At 43.1% G+C, this 18650-nt stretch overlaps 1 protein-coding gene across 1 annotated transcript in view; it reads left to right on the top strand.

Annotated features, from left to right (window-relative positions):
• The window catches only part of LOC126175458 (ribosome-releasing factor 2, mitochondrial), a 225111-nt gene that overhangs the window by 103664 nt on the left and 102797 nt on the right, over positions 1-18650 (top strand). The window contains exons 7-9 of the mRNA XM_049922265.1: positions 8538-8756; positions 12194-12325; positions 12419-12580. Of these exons, the coding sequence (XP_049778222.1) occupies positions 8538-8756; positions 12194-12325; positions 12419-12580 (513 nt within the window). The remainder of the gene's footprint in view (positions 1-8537; positions 8757-12193; positions 12326-12418; positions 12581-18650) is intronic.

Consider the following 18650-nt stretch of genomic DNA (forward strand, 5'->3'; position numbering starts at 1 on the left):
TCCTCCCGTGGTATTCCGCTGTCCACCGAACCTACACAATATACACGTCCATCCTTACACAACCCCTGCTCGGAATCCCTTACATCATGGCTCACACCCCTGTAATAGACCTAGATGCAAGACCTGTCCCATACATCCTCCTACTACCATCTACTCCAGTCTGGTCACTAACATTACCTATCACATCAAAGGCACGGCTACCTGTGAAACCAGTCATGTGATCTACAAGCTAATCTGCAACCACTGTGCTGCATTCTATGTAGGCATGACAACCAACAAGCTGTCTGTCTGCATGAATGGACACCGACAAACTGTTGCCAAAAAACAAGTGGATCACCTTGTAGCTGAACACGCTGCCAAACATGATACCCCTGATCTCAATGACTGCTTCACAGCCTGTGCCATATGGATCCTTCCCACCAACACCAACTTTTCTGAATTGTGCAGGTGGGAACTTTCCCTGCAATACATCCTACGTTCCCGTAACCCTCCTCACCTCAACTTTTGTTAGTCAATGTCCTCACCCATCCAGCCCCCTCCCTGTTCCCATTCCAGTACTACTCAGCCGTCATTTCGACTGCCACAACCAGTCTTTTAATTTCTTTTACTTTTATTTTTATTATTATTTTTATTTCTCTCCTTTCCGCTACTTACCCCTTCCCCCCTTCACACCTTTTCTCCTACCCTATGTCTAAACTGCAACACTTCACTGTCTGCCACTCCCACCATACTATCCCTCCCCCACCCTGCTCCAGTCTCCTCCTTACCCCCACCCAGTCGCCACTCCCATCATACACTGGTGCTGCTGCTTGCAGTGTAGTTTCAGCTCTCTGAGACTGCAGATTTGTGTGCAAGTTGCGCTTTCATGAGTGTGTGTGTGTGTGTGTGTGTGTGTGTGTGTGTGTGTGTGTGTGTGCGCGTGTGTGTGTGTGCGTGTGTGTATGTGTGTCTACTGCTGACAAAGGCCTTAATGGCCGAAAGCTATGTTTGTGTGAATCTTTTTATTGTGCCTGTCGCGGCTCAGCATCTCCGCTATATGGTGAGTAGCAATTTTCCTTCTCTCATATTGTTACATTCCATCCTGGATTTTCCATTGTTTGAAATACTGCACTAGTTGCATATTTTTTCATGCTTAACATGACGCATTTTGAGAAGTTTTTTCTTGTTGTTGAGTGTAAATGTGTACTTAAGTATTGTGTGTGGTGCTTAAATATCTGTTATTCTGCATCTCTTGCACTGTAGTTGTCTTTTTGAGGTTATCAGTGTTGTGTCTAGACAAGACAGCCTCGACACAATGAGAGGGACCCGAAAGGCACGCGCTTAAACTCACGCAGGCTGGCGTGAGGTCTGAAACAGGATACGTAATGAATGCTATAAAGAAAAGTACGTAGCTTCTGGAATACTTAACTTTAATCCACATTTGTAGAACATAGCTCTTGATGATACATTAATAGAATCTCAATATCAATTGAATACGGCGCCTTGCTAGGTCGTAGCAAAAGTAGCTGAAGGCTATGCTAACTATCGTCTCGGCAAATGAGAGCGTAGTTGTCAGTGAACCGTTCCTTGCAAAGTCGGCTGTACAACTCGGGCGAATGCTAGTACGTCTCTCTAGACCTGCCGTGTGGTGGCGCTCGGTCTGCTATCACTGACAGTGGCGACACGCGGGTCCGTCGTATACTAGCGGACTGCGGCCGATTTAAAAGCTACCACCTAGCAAGTGTGGTGTCTGGCGGTGACACCACATTCCTCCCCCGCAAATCGGCGAACGGTTGTGTTATAAGGCTTCCGCCCGCCGTGGGGAGGACCCCATGTTGACGTATGCGACGAGGTGGGGAGCCTAACAACAGGTGAGCCTGTGCCACCCGCACCCAGCCATTCGGTCCGAGGGGAGCTAGGAAACGCCTGAAAACCTAGTCCAGGGTGCACGCCAACATGCGGTGTATGCGCCCGTGGATAGTCAGGAGGGGCCGAAGGGTCGACCTCCTTCGAGTCGGAGCACCTGACTGGCGAAGATGTCAGATGGGCCGGAGCGGGCAAGAGTTCCATGGCGGAGGACAACTGGTCACAGGAAGCTATCGGCGGCGCGTGACCCAGGGAGGCGCCCGGCAGTTGCAGCGTCGCGTCCACTGCGGGCTGCGCTGGCGGCGGCGGCGGCGGCGTGTCGCCATGGGGCAAAATGGAAGGCATCATCGGTAACACCTGAGGATGAGGCGAGCCAGTAGATGGGTCCCCAGGGCGCTGACCGGATGGCACCGTCGCTGAAAGCAGACAGGGAGCGGCAGAACCCAGGCGACGACAGAGGCGCAGCTGATTGAGATGCCAACGCACCTCACCAGAGGCCCCCAAAACCAGATACATAGCGCGGCCGAGGCAGCGCAGAATGCGCCCTGTGAGCCGACGCCATGAACCGCGAGGTTGCGATAGTATACAATGTCGCCAGGAGCAAAAGCAGGTGGCTGCCGCTGCACAGGAACCTGATGCAGCGGATGCAGCAAAGACATCAAGGTTCGATGAGGACGACCATGGAGCAACTCAGCCGGCAAGCGACCATCTCGGGGCTGAGAGCGATACGAGGACAAAAACAGCAAAATGCGTCCTCCCGAGAATGCGACTCTTGCAGCTTTAACATCTGTGACTTGAAAGTCCGTACCAATCGTTCAGCGGCACTGTTTGACTGAGGCGAAAACGGCGCGGATGTCAGATGTTGAATACCATTGGCCTTGCAGAATGACTGAAATTCTGCGGACATGAATTGTGGGCCATTGTCGGAAACAATAGTCTGTGGAAGACCTTCAATGCAAAAGATAGCGGATAACGCTTGGACTGTGGCAGAAGACGTCGTGGAAGACATCCGGACAACAAAAGGAAAATTACTGAATGAATCCACCACAACCAACCATCTAGCATTCCATAATGGACCAGCAAATTCGATGTGTAAGCGTTGCCAAGGGGAAGTGGCTTTCGGCCATGCAAAGAATTTCCGCGGTGGCGCGGATTGTTGTTCGGCACACGCCATGCAAGAAGAGCACATATGCGTAATCGCAGCATCGATTCCGAACCAAGTACAGTGCTGACGAGCAAGTTGTTTCGTTCTCACTATACCCCAATGTCCTTGGTGGAGAAGCCGTAATACAGAGGACTGTAACGAACGTGGGACCATGACCTTGGACTGATCGTTATCAGAACGCAACAGCAGAACACCACGTCGAACAAAAAGTCTCTCCTTGTGAGCAAAAAATCGTCGAACCAACGGATCCTCGATCCATGACTTTGACAAGGGCCATTGCATAGCAACAAAACGCAAAACGGTAGCAAGGACAGGGTCAGCTGCTGTGGCTGTAGCTACACGACGAAAATCAATCGGAAACGATTCGACTACGTCATTGGTTTCCGAATCAATGAACAGGCAAGCAAGTTCGGAGGAATCGAATGCTCTATCCTCAGCAATAGGCAAACGGGACAACGCATCGGCGTTTCCGTGCTTAGCAGTGGACCAATACAAGATATCGTAGCGGTACTGCGAGAGGAAAATAGACCAGTGAATGAATTTCTGCACTGTACGTGGGGGTACAGGCTTGGTTGGATGAAAAAGCGATGTCAAAGGTTTGTGGTCTGTGATGATGGTAAAGTGACGACCATACAGGAAATCATGAAACTTTGTAACGCCAAATACGAGAGCCAAAGCTTCTGTCTCGATCTGTGAATAATTTCGTTGCGCTGACGAGAGCAATTTGGACGCAAAGGCAATAGGGCGATCATGCGATCCATCTTTGTGCACAAGCACAGCACCGATCCCAAAATCTGATGCATCTACCATCAACAAAAGGGGTTTCTGGGGATCGAAAGGCGTAAGGCAAGTATTGGAAAGCAACGCCGATTTCAACTGGCGAAAGGCGCGTTCGCATTCCGTCGTCCAGACAAACGGAACACCTTTACGGCATAAGCGATGAAGCGAAGCTGAAATGGAAGAGGCATGGGGGATATAGTTGTTGTAATAATTAATTTTTCCCAGCACACTCTGTAGCTGCTTCAAATTCTGCGGCGAAGGCAAGTCTTGTATGGCACGGAGGTGCTCTGGACTGGGATGTATGCCTTGGGCATTGAGTACATGTCCCAGATATGGCAATTCACGAGCAAAAGACACACATTTGTCCTTCCGCAAGCGAAGACCATTCTGTCGCAAGACCTGAAATAATGTGCGGAGGTTGGCTAAATGTTCTTCTTCCGTCTTTCCGGAGATCACAATATCGTCCAGATAGTTTGCTGCAGTAGGGACCGACGCACAAACAGTTTGTAAATATTGCTGAAACAATGCAGGGGCGGATGCACACCCGAATGGCAGTCTTTTGAATCGATACAAACCAAGATGCGTGTTAACCACCAATACGCGCTGGGATTCTTCATCCACCGGTATTTGCAAGTACGCATCTGCTAGGTCCAACTTCGAAAAATATTTGCCTGGGCACAGTTTGTCAAAAAGATCTTCCGGGCGGGGTAAAGGAAAAGTTGCAGTCACTAGTTGTGGATTCACTGTTGCCTTGAAGTCCACGCAAAGTCTCAATTTTCCGGAAGGTTTTTGCAAAAGTACTAAGGGTGATGCCCAGAGAGAAGCCTGCACACGTTCAATTACACCTCGTGATTCTAAATCGTTTAATGTTCTTGCGACCCCATCACGCAATGCGTGGGGAACATTGCGCGCTCTGAAAAATTTTGGTTGTGCGTTGACTTTCAGTTCCAAGTGTGCTTTATAGTTCTTAGCGCAACCAAGGCCCGGTGCAAAAATGTCTGCAAATTCTTCACATAGACGAGAAACACTGGCTGAAGGCACAGTCTGGTTCACTGATAGGACCTGATTGACTATAGACAAGTTAAAAAACTGAAATAAATCTAAACCAAACAAGTTCACTGCAGAAGAAGAACGAAGGACGTAAAATGACACAAGTTTTGGTTGTCCCTTGTATGTTGCAAGAAGGCTGCACTGTCCTAACACAGGGATATGCTGTCTGGAATAACTATTTAACTTAACATTTGCGGCACCCAACAGAGGTGCGCCCAGTTGTTTGTATGTGTCTTTATTGATCAATGAAACTGCAGCTCCGCTATTGAGCTGGAATGGTATCACTTGTCCGTCAAAGTCCAAATCTACAAAAAGTTTATTGTCGTGCTGACGACAAGAGCGACTGTTTTGTGCAACGTGAACAGACACTGGTACAGAATCACTTGCGACTTGACGTGATTTCCGTCGATGTCGACGCACACTTTTTGTGGGATGAACACAGTCACTGTTAGAGAGAGAAGCACTAGGCGGAGTGGAATGAACTACATGAATTTCCATGGGTGAAGGTTCACGAGCCTGAGGATTCTGGGTTCCATTCTGATTCCGGCGCGAAGCAAAGGGCCTGGAATGGTTGTGAGTGTCCGATCTAAGCTTTTTCTGGCACACACTCTGAACATGACCTTTTTTATTACAGAAAAAGCAAATAGCTTGGCGTGACGGGCAATTCTCACGCGAATGTGTAGTTGCACACCGCGGACATGATTTTAGCGCTGCATTTGCATGCTGGCCCGGGACACGTGCTGCACGGAAGGGCCCGAGGGCTGTTTACAGTTCCGTGCAGCTCGCCCGGCAGGCCGGTTTACGTGACACACGGCTGGCGAAGTTTCAAATGATTCCTTAGCAAAGTCAAGTGTGTCTTGCCTATCCAATATGTCCATCACTTGTTGAAGGGAGGGATTGACTAGTTTCAAAATCTGTTCCTGTATACGAACAGGAGACCAGGAGTGCCGAATGTGCTATACTCAGGTGGTTCATGACCCACACTCAGAAGGGAAGATCCCTGGGAGAGTGATGAAGGCACTAGAGATTTGAACAGGGTATCAGCAATAGGTCTGGAGGCAATGGAGCCAGAATTGCTGGAGTTGCAGGTACTGGAGACAGTGGCAGTTGTGTCAGTAGTGCTGCTGCTGGCATCACTGGTGCTGGTGACGGAAGGGTGGGTGGAAGTAGGCTGGTGGCAGATGCATTAGTGGTGGATGTGTTGGTGGCATATGGCTAAGGAGTCAGACTTGACAGGAAGCCAGGAAATGGTGCTGCGGATGATGAGCTTTATGAAGTGTGCACCTGGGCATAGAAAAGTAAACACACAGGCATGATGAGGAACGAGTCCAGTGGCGTCAAGGGAGGTGCCTCAGAAAGGGGAGTGTAATGCAGGGGCATGAAAAGTATCATAATAGACTGTGACAGCACCTTAAATACCTGTGGAACAGTGTAACAAGGTCCTTATCAGGATTGGGGAACTAAAGAGCATTATAGGTAGGACGACAGAGTAAGTGAGAAGCATAGTTTGTTGCTGAGCATCATTGTGAATTGCAGAGGCACTGAAATACAGTTTCACCCATATGAAGAAGCCAGGCTGTGATTCCAAATCTTGTTGGATTCCTGAGGTAGCAGGGGCTACACCATCAGTGCTGGGCTGAGGACAATATCTGGGTGGGTTTGCGTCCCTCATAGCTCAGTGCCAGTTTGTAAATGCTGGAAGTGAAGTAGGAGCTGCATTGGTATGTCTAATGGTTGTAGTGCCATACTGAAAGATGACAGCAGGCATTAAGAGCACACATATACAGCAGAACTCAGCAAAACTCCTTATCAGTGCGTACATATGGACGACTACTCTGGGCAAGCACAAAGGATTTGACGATTTGGACACCAGTCACTTGTTGGACGTAATCCTGAAGCCAGTTATGCTCACTGCCATTTTAGTGTTCATGACTGAGAGGAAGGATTATACTACAATTGAAGTGCCCAGGTTACAAGGAATAGTTGTATGTGTATTAAGTTCAACAAACAGAATGTAATAGCATGGTTTCTAGAGACATGAATTGTATTAAATGATTCAAACTCCAATGGTCAGAATACTACAGCACAATTTCTAGAGACGTGAGTTGCACTGCTTTATGTGGGCTGAGAGTCCTTGAGTGAGGTGGCAAGCATAGAGTGCTCAAGAATGGCGAAGTCCAAAATCTGGGAAACTATTGGTGATGCAGAGCCAAACTCTGTGAGGCTGTTAGCCACAGTGAGCCAAATCCTGTGAAGCTGTTGGTGACACTGAGCGTATGGTGCTCAAGGGGGGTGTGGTCTGTTGTGGCCATAGTCTGTGGATGCTGCAGTGAGAGACTCCTCATTGGCTCGGTGATGTGAACTCCTAATGAGGAGCCTCTAGATGTGGTTGATGTAAGCCGGAAGTGAAGACTGCTCAGCGAGGGAACTGCAATTGGGGAACTACTAGGCATGTCATGAGCTAAGACTGGCTGCAGAGCAGTTGGGCGGATATACTTTTTCAGCAGAGGGATGTCAGTGGAGGCCTATGACTCAGGGATGCGATTAAGTGCAGAGCCATGACATCGTCTGCGGCAAAGCTTGCACATCTGGCAGTGAGGTTGGTGCCACTGGGTACTATAGCAGCTGCTAGAGGTTCAATTGTAAACAACCCAACATATGTCTGTAGATGGAGATTGTGTTTGTGTGATCTCCAGAGAAAGAGTTATAAGCAGGCAGGAGTTGAGGCAGCCTATGGTACATGACTGTGTGGTTAGTGGCTGTGGTGTAGGGGATAGCCAGGGCCCAAAACAGTAACAGCAGACACTACATCTGTTGTTTTCTACATGTTCTGCAGCAACTGCATATGGTTTCACTTCTCAACCAGTTTGCTCAGATTTATGTGCCAGCATGATGAGTACTATTTTAGCAGGAACGGTTAATGAATGGTTTCTAGAGGCATGAATTGTATTGTCTATGCTGGCAGCACACAGTAACTTTCCACTCACCATGCTCTGCAACATAATAATCTATGCCTGTGCCAACAATGTGGGCTTTTAGGTACCCTTTTCTTACTTTTTTTACCTTGCAAATATTTGTATTGTGAATCTCCATTTGCATAACCTCTTACTTGTTGATTGGTCTGTCTCCTACATCTGACTTCTTACATTTTCAGAAGTCTTCTTCTGTTTTGTGTTTCATTATGAATTTCTTTCTCCTCTTCTTCTGCTGAGTCATCTTCAAACTCAATAATTGATTTTTCTGCATTATCCTTCCACAATTCCATTTACTGTATACATTTCCTCTCTCTTTGGCGAAATCACAGAATCCAGTATTCCGAAAGTACGTACTCACTCATATTTTTCTGTGTCTAAATAGTCCTGTGATATATGGTAAGTAGACTTTTGTGGCCCTGATGGTCTAGTGGGTAAGGCACTAGTCTTCACCCAGGGGGATTCCTAATTCAGTGCTAGATAGGGTGGGGAATTTTCCTCCTTCCTGTCCCTCCAAGATGGCATTACGTCTTCTTGGCCTGCTATCAAGTAAGTACGGGGGATCTTTTGCAGAGGTAAAAGGCAGCCAGCATGACGGGCCCACCACCCTTCCCCTCTTAGTGCCACGGAAAGTACAGTAATGTAGTCACAGACGTTAATTTTTATTTATTAAATAAACATTTTTGTTTTTCTCTTTATTTCACAACTTTGAATTATTGTTGCAGAAAGGAGTACCCATTTTATGTGGAAGTGCATACAAAAACATAGGTGTTCAGCCTCTGATGAATGCAGTTATTAATTTTCTTCCATCACCTGAGAAACGAAATACTCATTTAGCCAAAGCTTTCCAAGACAATTTATGTGCAAGAGTATTCAAAATTGTCCACAATGATCAAAAAAAGGCATTAACCTTTGCTCGAATATATTCAGGAAAAATGTCCAAGGTATGTGGTGTAAAGATAAACCACTTTCAGTTATATAATTATAAACTTACATCTTCTGGCTTTCAGGTTTTCTGTATTGTTAACTCTAGTGCCAATAATGAGAAACAGCTTCTTAGTCTAAGACTGGATTATGAATTTAAGGAAACAGTTTCATGAATAATTGCTGTTGCTTGGCAGAACTGCTTTTGCAATGAAACCTAAGAGAATTTCCTGTGCCATATCACTATGGTTGAGTCAGCAAAGTTGATCCTTGACAGTTGCAGTATGCTGGGCACGGTAGCTTCGTATGTGTATCTCAACCAGATAAATGATACTATTCTGTAAATGTCTCTTTGGCAATGCTTCAGAGTTGTCACAGCTCTGTAGACGGCTACTATTTTCATCTGCAGTTGCTAGTGCTTTGTAGTTAAAAGCTGTCAACAGTGCTGCAAGCTGTTGGGGATCTTTTTATGCCATCTTGATCATCATAGCTTTGTTGTTGATTATGCTGTAAGCTCTTCTGCAGTAAACATGACATAAGATGAAAGAAACTCTCTCCCCCTCTCCCCCCCCCCCCCCCTCTCTCTCTCTCTCTCTCTCTCTCTCTCTCTCTCTCTCACACACACACACACACTCACACACACACACACACTCTTTTGGGGGAGGGGGGGGGGGGTAGCTGTAAACAGCACTTGGTGTTGTGGGGGAATGGATTGGGTGGAGGAGACAGAACAGAGGCAGAAGGAGAAAGTGTGGGAGCAGATGGTTAAGTTAGGGGTGATGGGCAGAGGTGTAAGTTGGTGTGGGGCAGTGGCTATTGGAAAATGAGGCCAGGGAGATTTTGGTGGGGCCTAAGGACATACTGCAAGGAAAACTCCTGTCTACATAATTCAAAGAGGGGAGGGCCCAGCAAGATGGCACTCTTTGTGAAGCAGCCATTGAACTGAGTGAAATGAAATGTGTTCTTCCACTGGGCGGTCAACTGTACTCTTGACCACAGTCTGGAAGTGACCATTTGTTTGTGTGGACAGCTGGTTAGTCCTGTCTCTGGTGGAATATCATAGGATAAGTCACTGGCAGGAGCTTCAGTCCCATCAGACAGTCCACAATGCATCAAATGTGTCCAAGACAACAACGTACAAGCAACTGCACTTTCTAGCGCCACTGTTTCACTGTGGATTAGTGAAGTTGACATTACCATCAATGAAGAAACTTAACCATTGGAATTTTGAGGTGTGAAAAACTGTACCTGGACCAGTGAGCTGTGTTTAGTGTTGTTGCAAGTTGATGGCGGCATCATAACCCAAGATGCACTTCAAACCAAGAGTGGGGAAAGTTTATTTGAGATCAGCTGGGGATTGGTGTTCATGCCACCATCCTTCACATGATTCTGAAACCTACCAGCATGTCATGTGCACTCATTTCTTTCACACACAATACAAGTTGCAAATCAATATATTTGATTAGACAGTGCACAAGCTCATTATTTCCTGATGCGTAAGACTGGTTTTAGGCACAGTTATTGCATGCGAAGATGTTCACCTGGCTCTGGTGGTCACGTAACTACAGTCCTATTGAGTAATTGCAGGGACATAATCGAGAAGGATAGAAATAGTGCCATAAAATTTTGGGAGGGTTGTTAGATGTCAATAACTTGCTGCAATGATATTTGTGTTCAGAGTTATCTGACTGCTGTGTTAACACTCTGCTACTGTTTAATGATCTGCTTGATGTCACACAAAATGCAAATACAAGCAGTAACAGTGCATCATCTGATAGCAGGCAGCAATGTACAAGTCTGTGCAATTCAAGTAATATATAAAATCCAATCCACAGCAGAGGATGGTAAACAGCATATGCACAGACAGTCTGAAGTGAGTCCAGTTGTGGAAAGGCAGCATGATATTAATTATTAATCAGTAGATGACCTGTCCAGTAAGTCAATGGTAGCAGGTTGAAATGAAAACTGGACATTGAAGTACTGGTTCTGCATGAGTTTATTTATCACCACTGGGGTCCTAGTGGACATGATCAGGAGAAAAAACGTAGCCTATGAATGTGGAATGCTGTTGTAATGTTGCTTTCTGATGGGTTACTGCCCCTGCTACTTGCTGAAAAGAATACATTTGTTGTAAATGATTTTAGTAAGCTTTTTTCTTGCCATCTTTATTTAGTATCCAAAATAAGAGAATTGATTGCTGCTTGAATCTTAGTGCAGGATAGTGAATTTGTAATTGTGTAACTGTTTTTGCATTCAGAGCTATATAGGTCGGTTTTACATGGTAGGTTTTAAATATGTAATTATATTCATGTATCAGGCATTTTATTCATACAGTATGCCATATCAGCTACATTGATTGGCAGTCGTCCAGAATTTTCATGTGAGGCATTTCAGAACTGATAAATGTTAGTAAGCAGTTATATCAACAATTTTGGGATAAAAATCCATATCCATACTAATACTGTACTGTAAGTGTGAAAATGTGTTTGCCTGTTACCTTTTCTTGACAAATCCACTGAACTGTTTTAGATGAAATTTGATTTGGAGATAGGTTGATAACTGAAGAAGAGTATAGGCTACTTAAGAAAGTGTGTAGTACAAGACATTTATTGACTGGAAGAATGTGATGTGAATTAGGTTACAAATATTTACTCTGTGACTTTCGAACTTTATCATATTTGTGCAAATGCTTTTATTGGTTTATACGTTCCATGCAGTACAATTCAATGTTGTGGTTACAATGGTTATACAATCCTCAACATGTTTAATCCATACTTTCATATTAATATTATTAACTGTAAACTAACTGTCAGCTATATATTCATGACATAGTTGCTGAACCAATTCTGATGAAATTTGATGTGGAGATTAAAAATATTCATTAGTGAATATAAATCATGTAAATTTGTTGCATAATGTACACATTGTATAATATATATAGCCACTTCCATAGTAAGGTGCATAGATGTGCATTCCAACCCATACCCTTCTGCATGCATTGCTCAGTAATGACACTGTGCATACTATGTCATCATGCATTTTGGGGGAGAGGGGAGGTCAACACACCACAAGCTGTACTTAACCAAACAGGTACACACATGAGGGCAGCTGACGTTATTTCTCATACAGTAGCTTACTTACTCACCATTACTCATCATAACAAAACTACTGACATGTGAGTGCCACTATGCATAATAGCTAGTTTTATATAATGTGCGATGGCAAAGATACAGCTAATCAGTGACATTGACCATTGACCTCCCAAATCTCAGATGCCACTGTTTTCTTTTTTCCCCCCACAAGAGACCTTTGGCTACAAAATTAAGCGCAGTAAGCACAGGGAGTGGTTTAAATATTTCTCCTTCCTCCTGAAATGCATAAGAAACAATTTTAGTTGTTCTAGAGGTGAGTGAATTTCTGTTCACGTTGATGACCACAATTATTCTTGTCTCTTCAGAATCAAAAGATTTATAATATTCAGCAAAAACTGACGGAGAATACTGGGAAACTAATGGTTGTCTATGCAGATGAAACTACTGAAGTTAATGAAGTAACAAATGGAAATATTGCTGCTGTTTCAGGTCTGAAGGTGAGATTAAAATTTTAATAGCGTTGGAATATGCTGTGTGACATGTTTAGGTCTTATTTATTTAGTTTAACATTAATTTTTCTGTTTCTTCAGAGTACAGTAACAGGAGATTTTCTGACATCATCATATGCCATTGCTGAAAGAGCTAGAAAGGCTCTGTCCTTAAGAAATAAAGTCACTGTGAATGAAAGCTTTGGAATAGACACCATTGTGCCGGACCCTGTCTTTTTTTGCTCAATAGAGCCTCCATCACAGGTACCTAACATTGATAGTATATTAGGAGCTGATATTTATTCGTTTGGAAAATAAGTTTTGCCTTTTGACTCTAATAAGAAAATGTGGAAATATGATAGTTTAAAATATGATGGGAGAAGTGTAGATTATCCATCACTTTTCATTATATCATCTTATGCTATTGACTCTCCTTGATCTTTCTCTGTTCTTCCTTTTTCTTTCTTCAGTGTCCATGTACAGGTTGCATCTGCTTGTCCTAGATTTTGCTCACTTGTTTGTTTTACTTTTAACTCCTTTCCTGTTCTGTGTTTCGCTGTCATAATAATACTCCTGGAAGTAGCTCTGTACATAGTGTCTCTTTATCATTTGTGATCTTGCAGGGTGTATACTCCCTGGGACAATCAGGAAATCTGGGAAAAATTGGGAAATTTTTTATCTGGTAGAAAACTGGGAAAAACCTGGGAATTTTTCATGGTTTTAATTTTCAGTTAAATTTTTGTAATTTTGACTGGTAAAAACTGACACTCTAATAAAGAACAATATTGTTTCCCACTACTGCAAAATAATACTGGAGCAATAAAATGTAAACTAGAAAAAAAACAATATAAAACTTTAGTTGCAAAAGAAATACGCCCTTTACAACAACAAAGTACCATGCACACACAAGCATCTGCGGATAGCAAAATACGTCAAAGGCCTTAGGGCAAAGACTATGCTATACTTCGTAACAGCAAACTGCTTCTGATGAGCGTGACATCACATCTGTTTACATTAGATTCATTTGGGCAGATGCCAGTGGGCTTATTCGCATGCACAGTTCAGTCACATATGAGCAGTACCTTCTCCCGCTCCTGGCTACTTGAACCCAGATGCTAACCGGAAAAAAAATTCTGGAGCTATCAAGTGAGTTAAAATACGTTCACATAGTTATGGAAGGCTGAAATATATTGTCAGTTTAAGTTTCTAGATTTTATTTTATTTTGACATTTTGGGCAATCAAGCAATAATCGCCTTCCAGAACGATGAAGTTACTTTCGTCATTTTGCTAAAGAAATTTCCAATTGTTCACTGAATTTCCACATTTTCATCTTCTGGCATGTTTGGCATTTTGCCGTAATAAAGAACCAAATGTGAGATAGTACAGTTCTGGTGCTTCAAGAAATTTACATCCCGAAAACCACACTGAAAAGCTTCATATGAGGTTTGGACCTACTTCATTGTCAATGTGGACATACGAATGTGCACTTCAAGCTGAATTATACATATTAGCATGGTTTACAAAATTCCAAAGCTATTGGAATATCCTCTGATGTTCTGTTTCTTTTATGACGTAATGTAAGATCTCTTAATGCTTTATACGTATGAACATACAGGTTTCCTATGCCATCATAGCTGTGCATGTGCAATAAGGCTTGTTTTCTGGCTCTCTCTGGCAACAGCCGAAATGAACCTATTTCTGACAGGTGTTGGGAAAATATGGTGAATGGTGATTTGAATAGCATTACTTTCAAAGTAAATTTCCTTTTATTCAAGATGAATTATGTTACGTGCGAGAATGAGCAATGAATTTTTTAAATTACAGGTCGTTTGTATCTCATTTGAAACTTAACACTTTGAGGATATTTATATTTTACTGGCACATTTGTGTGAAGTATTTTAAAGTGTAACACGTGCAAAAAAAAAAAAAAAAAAAGAAGACCAATATCACATGTGAAAGCATAGCTTCTGTTGTAGCGTATTAATATTTGAGATCAATGTTATATGTGAAAGCTTAGCTTTTCTTGTAGCCACACTATGTTTATTAATTTAAACCCTTAACTTTTCTCATTTGTGGGTCCACTCTTCTTAAGTGATGTTGCTAGTGGCTGAAAACATCATGTTTCCTATCCTCTGAATATCTGCTATCATGGCTGGCGAGATGACGTGACATGAGCTATGATTTGCTTACAAAAGGGCATCGCAATCTCTATTTCGATGCTTTGGAAACTATCGTGCTGTGTTTGGTGACATTCGAATTTATACTTTTGTAATTATGAAAATATACAGTGTACATGTTGCTGCACATCAGAGATCTTTCCAGGACCTTTTCTTTTTTGCTGGGTTTTATTTTCTAAAGTGGCGGCTGGAAGGTCTATGCTGGTGTATAAAATGTTAACTATTCAAAGGATTGATAAGTTGTAGATTTCTGTGGGAGAGAATACTGTCACTTTACATGGAAAAAAGTGTATTTTTTTAATCGGGAAATCCGGGAATTTTTTTTCCTTGTCCACGTATACACCCTGTCTTGGCATAATTTGATTACTTTCTACTGTTTGTTTCATTGTTTTAGTTTCATATGATTCTTATTTTTGAATGAACCTCAAACATAGAAAACATCTTCAAAATATGCTGTTTTCTGTGTTTTCTCAATACTAATGTCCCTCAAAAGAACACCAATTTTATTTAAAGTCCACAATATGAATACTGGTGATTGGAAGTACACAGACGGCTGTAAAAGATCACCTGAAAGACTGTGTCATTTAACGAACTGTAGAGCTTTTGTTCATTGTAAATGACTGTGTATACTATTTTTGAATGGTTTACAAAGGAGTTTTGTAATATTCATCATAAAACAGCACTTAGTTATGTCATTGCTTAGGGATAGAAAGTATATGGTGGATAATCTGTTCAGAAAGCAATTTGTCATAGCTTAGGATTAGAAAGTATAAAATGAATAATCATTCAGAAAAACAATTTTAAAACTGATTGGCTAATATTCAAAACAAGTGACTGTGAGAATACTAGACTCACTGAAGTCAGTATGTATGTCTTTCGATTTGGTGAATCTACAGTGTCCAAATTTAAGCATAACTGAGAGATTCAAGCATATTTTTGAAGGGTTGCAAAACAAGAAACAGGCATTTGGCATGACAAAGTGTTAAAAGCTTTGCTATTTGGTTCTCAATGAGAAAACACTAATTTAAATAAGAGAGAAAGAAAGAACACTCATGGTTTGTATTGATGTGATATGTGATATGTGCTCTGGAATGGTTCAAGAGTTATGTTGAGAATGCCATTCATGAGAAAGAGCTGTGCAAATATCTGAAAAAGATCTTAATTGTGGCTACTTGGCTGTTGTTCAGCTCCTGAGAGCAACCCACTAGTATCCTATAGAATTAAGATTTAGACATGTTACCATGCAGATGGGCATTATCCTTACAACACATTCTCTGCTCCCGAATTATCCCAGCCTCAACCTATGGTAACATACTGTCCCCATACCCCCCCATCCAACTGTTTCCGTCCCTTACGTCCTGTCACTTCCTCCCCATTCTTGTCTCCCACATTGTTTATTTGCTACCCCCTGCCAATGCACCCACCCATCTTTCCTTGCTCCTCTCCTTTTTTTGCTCTGTTTTCCCCACCTGCCTGCCACACCACCTCCTGACACTGCATCCTGCAAACTCCGTTAGACAGTGTTCCTCTTCCCCCCCACCCTTACACTGCTATCCCTTCCCCTTCCCTGCCCCTCCAGAATGCTACTTCCATTCCATATGATAGCTGCATTGTGGTCTGAGCTTCCAGAGTTGGCGATCATATGTGAGTGAGGTGTGTTTGCTTGTGTGAATCAATGGTGTATGTTTCTCTTTCTTTTTCTGATGAAGGATGTGGCTGAAAGCTTGTTATGTTTAATTGTGCCTGTCTGGAACTTAATGTGTCATCTTTACACTATCTTTTTGCACATCATTGACCATTGAGAAATTCATATATGAGAGCCGCTTAATGGTAATGGGCAGTGTCTTCTATGTAGAGGAACTGCCAACTAACAACACAGCTGAAATGTCACACAAGTGGTTGCAGTACTTCATCTTTGTACATGTGGGTGTTAAAATACGCAACAACAAATGAAGACCCAGACAGGTGTGTGATGTGAATATTATTGCAACTTGAAGTAGAATTTGTCTATGAAGAGCACATTTCTTCATTCACTTATGCTCGAGTCAACTTTACTATTCTGACTTCAAAATAAATGGGCTAATTTCTGCTCTGTGTTGAGTGAGAGAAGCCAAGCGCTCTAAATCTTTGATATGTGGTTTGCTGGGAAACTGCAACTCCTTTGTAAGCTACAACCTCTGCAGACAAATGTCTTGCAGACATTGTTGAATTTCGCATGTGTTTAAGATCAAAGATTGTTGCAGAAGAAGCTGAGTAGCACAGTCACTGTGGTGCAATGGTTATGATACTACACTGTTGCATAGAGGGTCGTGAGTTCAAAGCTCACCTGAACTGTAAAATTTTAATTTCTATAGTTGATTCGAGTACATTCTAGAAGTATTGACAAATGTCAAGAATCGTTGTACTGCAATGTTCTGTAACTGTGTATATACCATAAGTGTTCTGGCTGGAGGCAGTTCGCTCCGAGCTCTTGTATGTGCAAGTGCTGAATAAACCTTTGTTAAGTGAAGTTAGTGTTCATCATTCATCTAATGCAAGTGCTGAATAAACCTTTGTTAAGTGAAGTTAGTGTTCATCATTCATCTAATTACACCTCCTTCTATGTGACATTATTCTGGTGGAGGCGCTGGGTATTGGAACTTGTGATAGTGCACATTATCGACAACACAGTGGCTCCCATCAGGCCACGGCAGAGTTCCCGTTTACCTGGCGAGAAACCCAAGTTTGAGCCATATTCAGCAGATTGCAAACCAATGGAGACAGAAGAAGAAGAGGCCATTACAATGACAGCAACTGTGTGCCACCATATGAGACATCCTTCCAGGTTCTCTGGTGATGATGGCCAAGGTCCAAACAAGTGGCTGAAGGTATATGAGTGTATAGCCAAATTTAACAACTGGGATGACACCATATGTTTGGCTGACATATTTTTGTACTCGGAGGGCACTGCCAAGCAATCGTGTGAGAACAATGAGGAGACGTTCACAAGCTCGGAAGTATTACAGGTGGAAATGCCCAAGTATTTCAGTGACACACAACAACAGAAGTGCAAGGCTGAAGATAAATTAAAGTGTAGGGCACAGCCTCCATGAGAAACTACAGCATCCTACATTCAAGACGCCTTGGAGTTGTGTAAAATAGTGGATCCTAGAATGAAGGAGGAAGACAAGGTTGCACATCTCATGAAGGGTGTTGCTGAGGACATGTATCAAGCCCTACTCCTGAAGGAGGTTTTGACAACAGATGACTTCATAAAATGGTGACAGCCTATTGAGACAATGCATCAAAAAAGAATTACATGCAAGAAGTTTGAATGGCTTCCAAACGTTGTATCAATGTCTGTGATGGAGGAAGGAACTGATTTCAAAAGTGTTCATCATCAGATAGTGGGATAGAAAGTTCAGAAGACACTTGGATTGCATGGTGAGCAAAAAACCGAGATGCTTCAAGAGGTCATAAGGAAGGAAGTGGAACAGACATTGAACCCAACCTCTCGTCCTACATTTCCCTTTAAAATGGTGAAAAAGTCAAGAACCAGGCGAAATTATGTTCCTACATCGTTGCATGAAGAACCTGTTTGGGCACCAAGGAAGACTGACGTCTGGAGGACCAAGGATAACCAACCAGTATGTTTCCACTGCGGACGACTAGGACATGTGGTTCACTATTGTTGAGAAAGGTGGTGGATATTTGATGACGCCCGCACCAGAAGACAGCAGATCGATTTTAGCCGACGCCAACTCCAGGATGATGAAGATGAACAAGAAGATGTGGGTGCAGGACCAGGACGATGTAGGTCACCACTGCCGCAAGCTAGCCGCTGGGGAGGACACTCCCCAACACTCCGATCAAAGTCGCCATCACCGTTTAGAAGCCCAGGCCGATCACATAGCCGCCGCAACCTGGAAAACTAAAGGGTGTGACCTTCCTTGGAGGTGAGGCCACCGAAGAGAAAAATCCTCTACAGTTGATCACTACAAAAATGATAGGAAACTATGTCGATATCCTCATGGGTGGCTGACCAGCCCGCTCTTGTGGACTCTGGAGCATCATATTCAGTCATTTTGGTGAAGTAGCATCGCCAGTTGCAGAAAACTGTATTCATCGACAACAAAACATCTCTGCTGAAGGTGGCTAATGGGAAATATGTAAAACC

This window comes from Schistocerca cancellata, chromosome 1 (genome assembly GCF_023864275.1).
Source record: "Schistocerca cancellata isolate TAMUIC-IGC-003103 chromosome 1, iqSchCanc2.1, whole genome shotgun sequence".
Taxonomy (NCBI): Eukaryota; Metazoa; Arthropoda; class Insecta; order Orthoptera; family Acrididae; genus Schistocerca; species Schistocerca cancellata.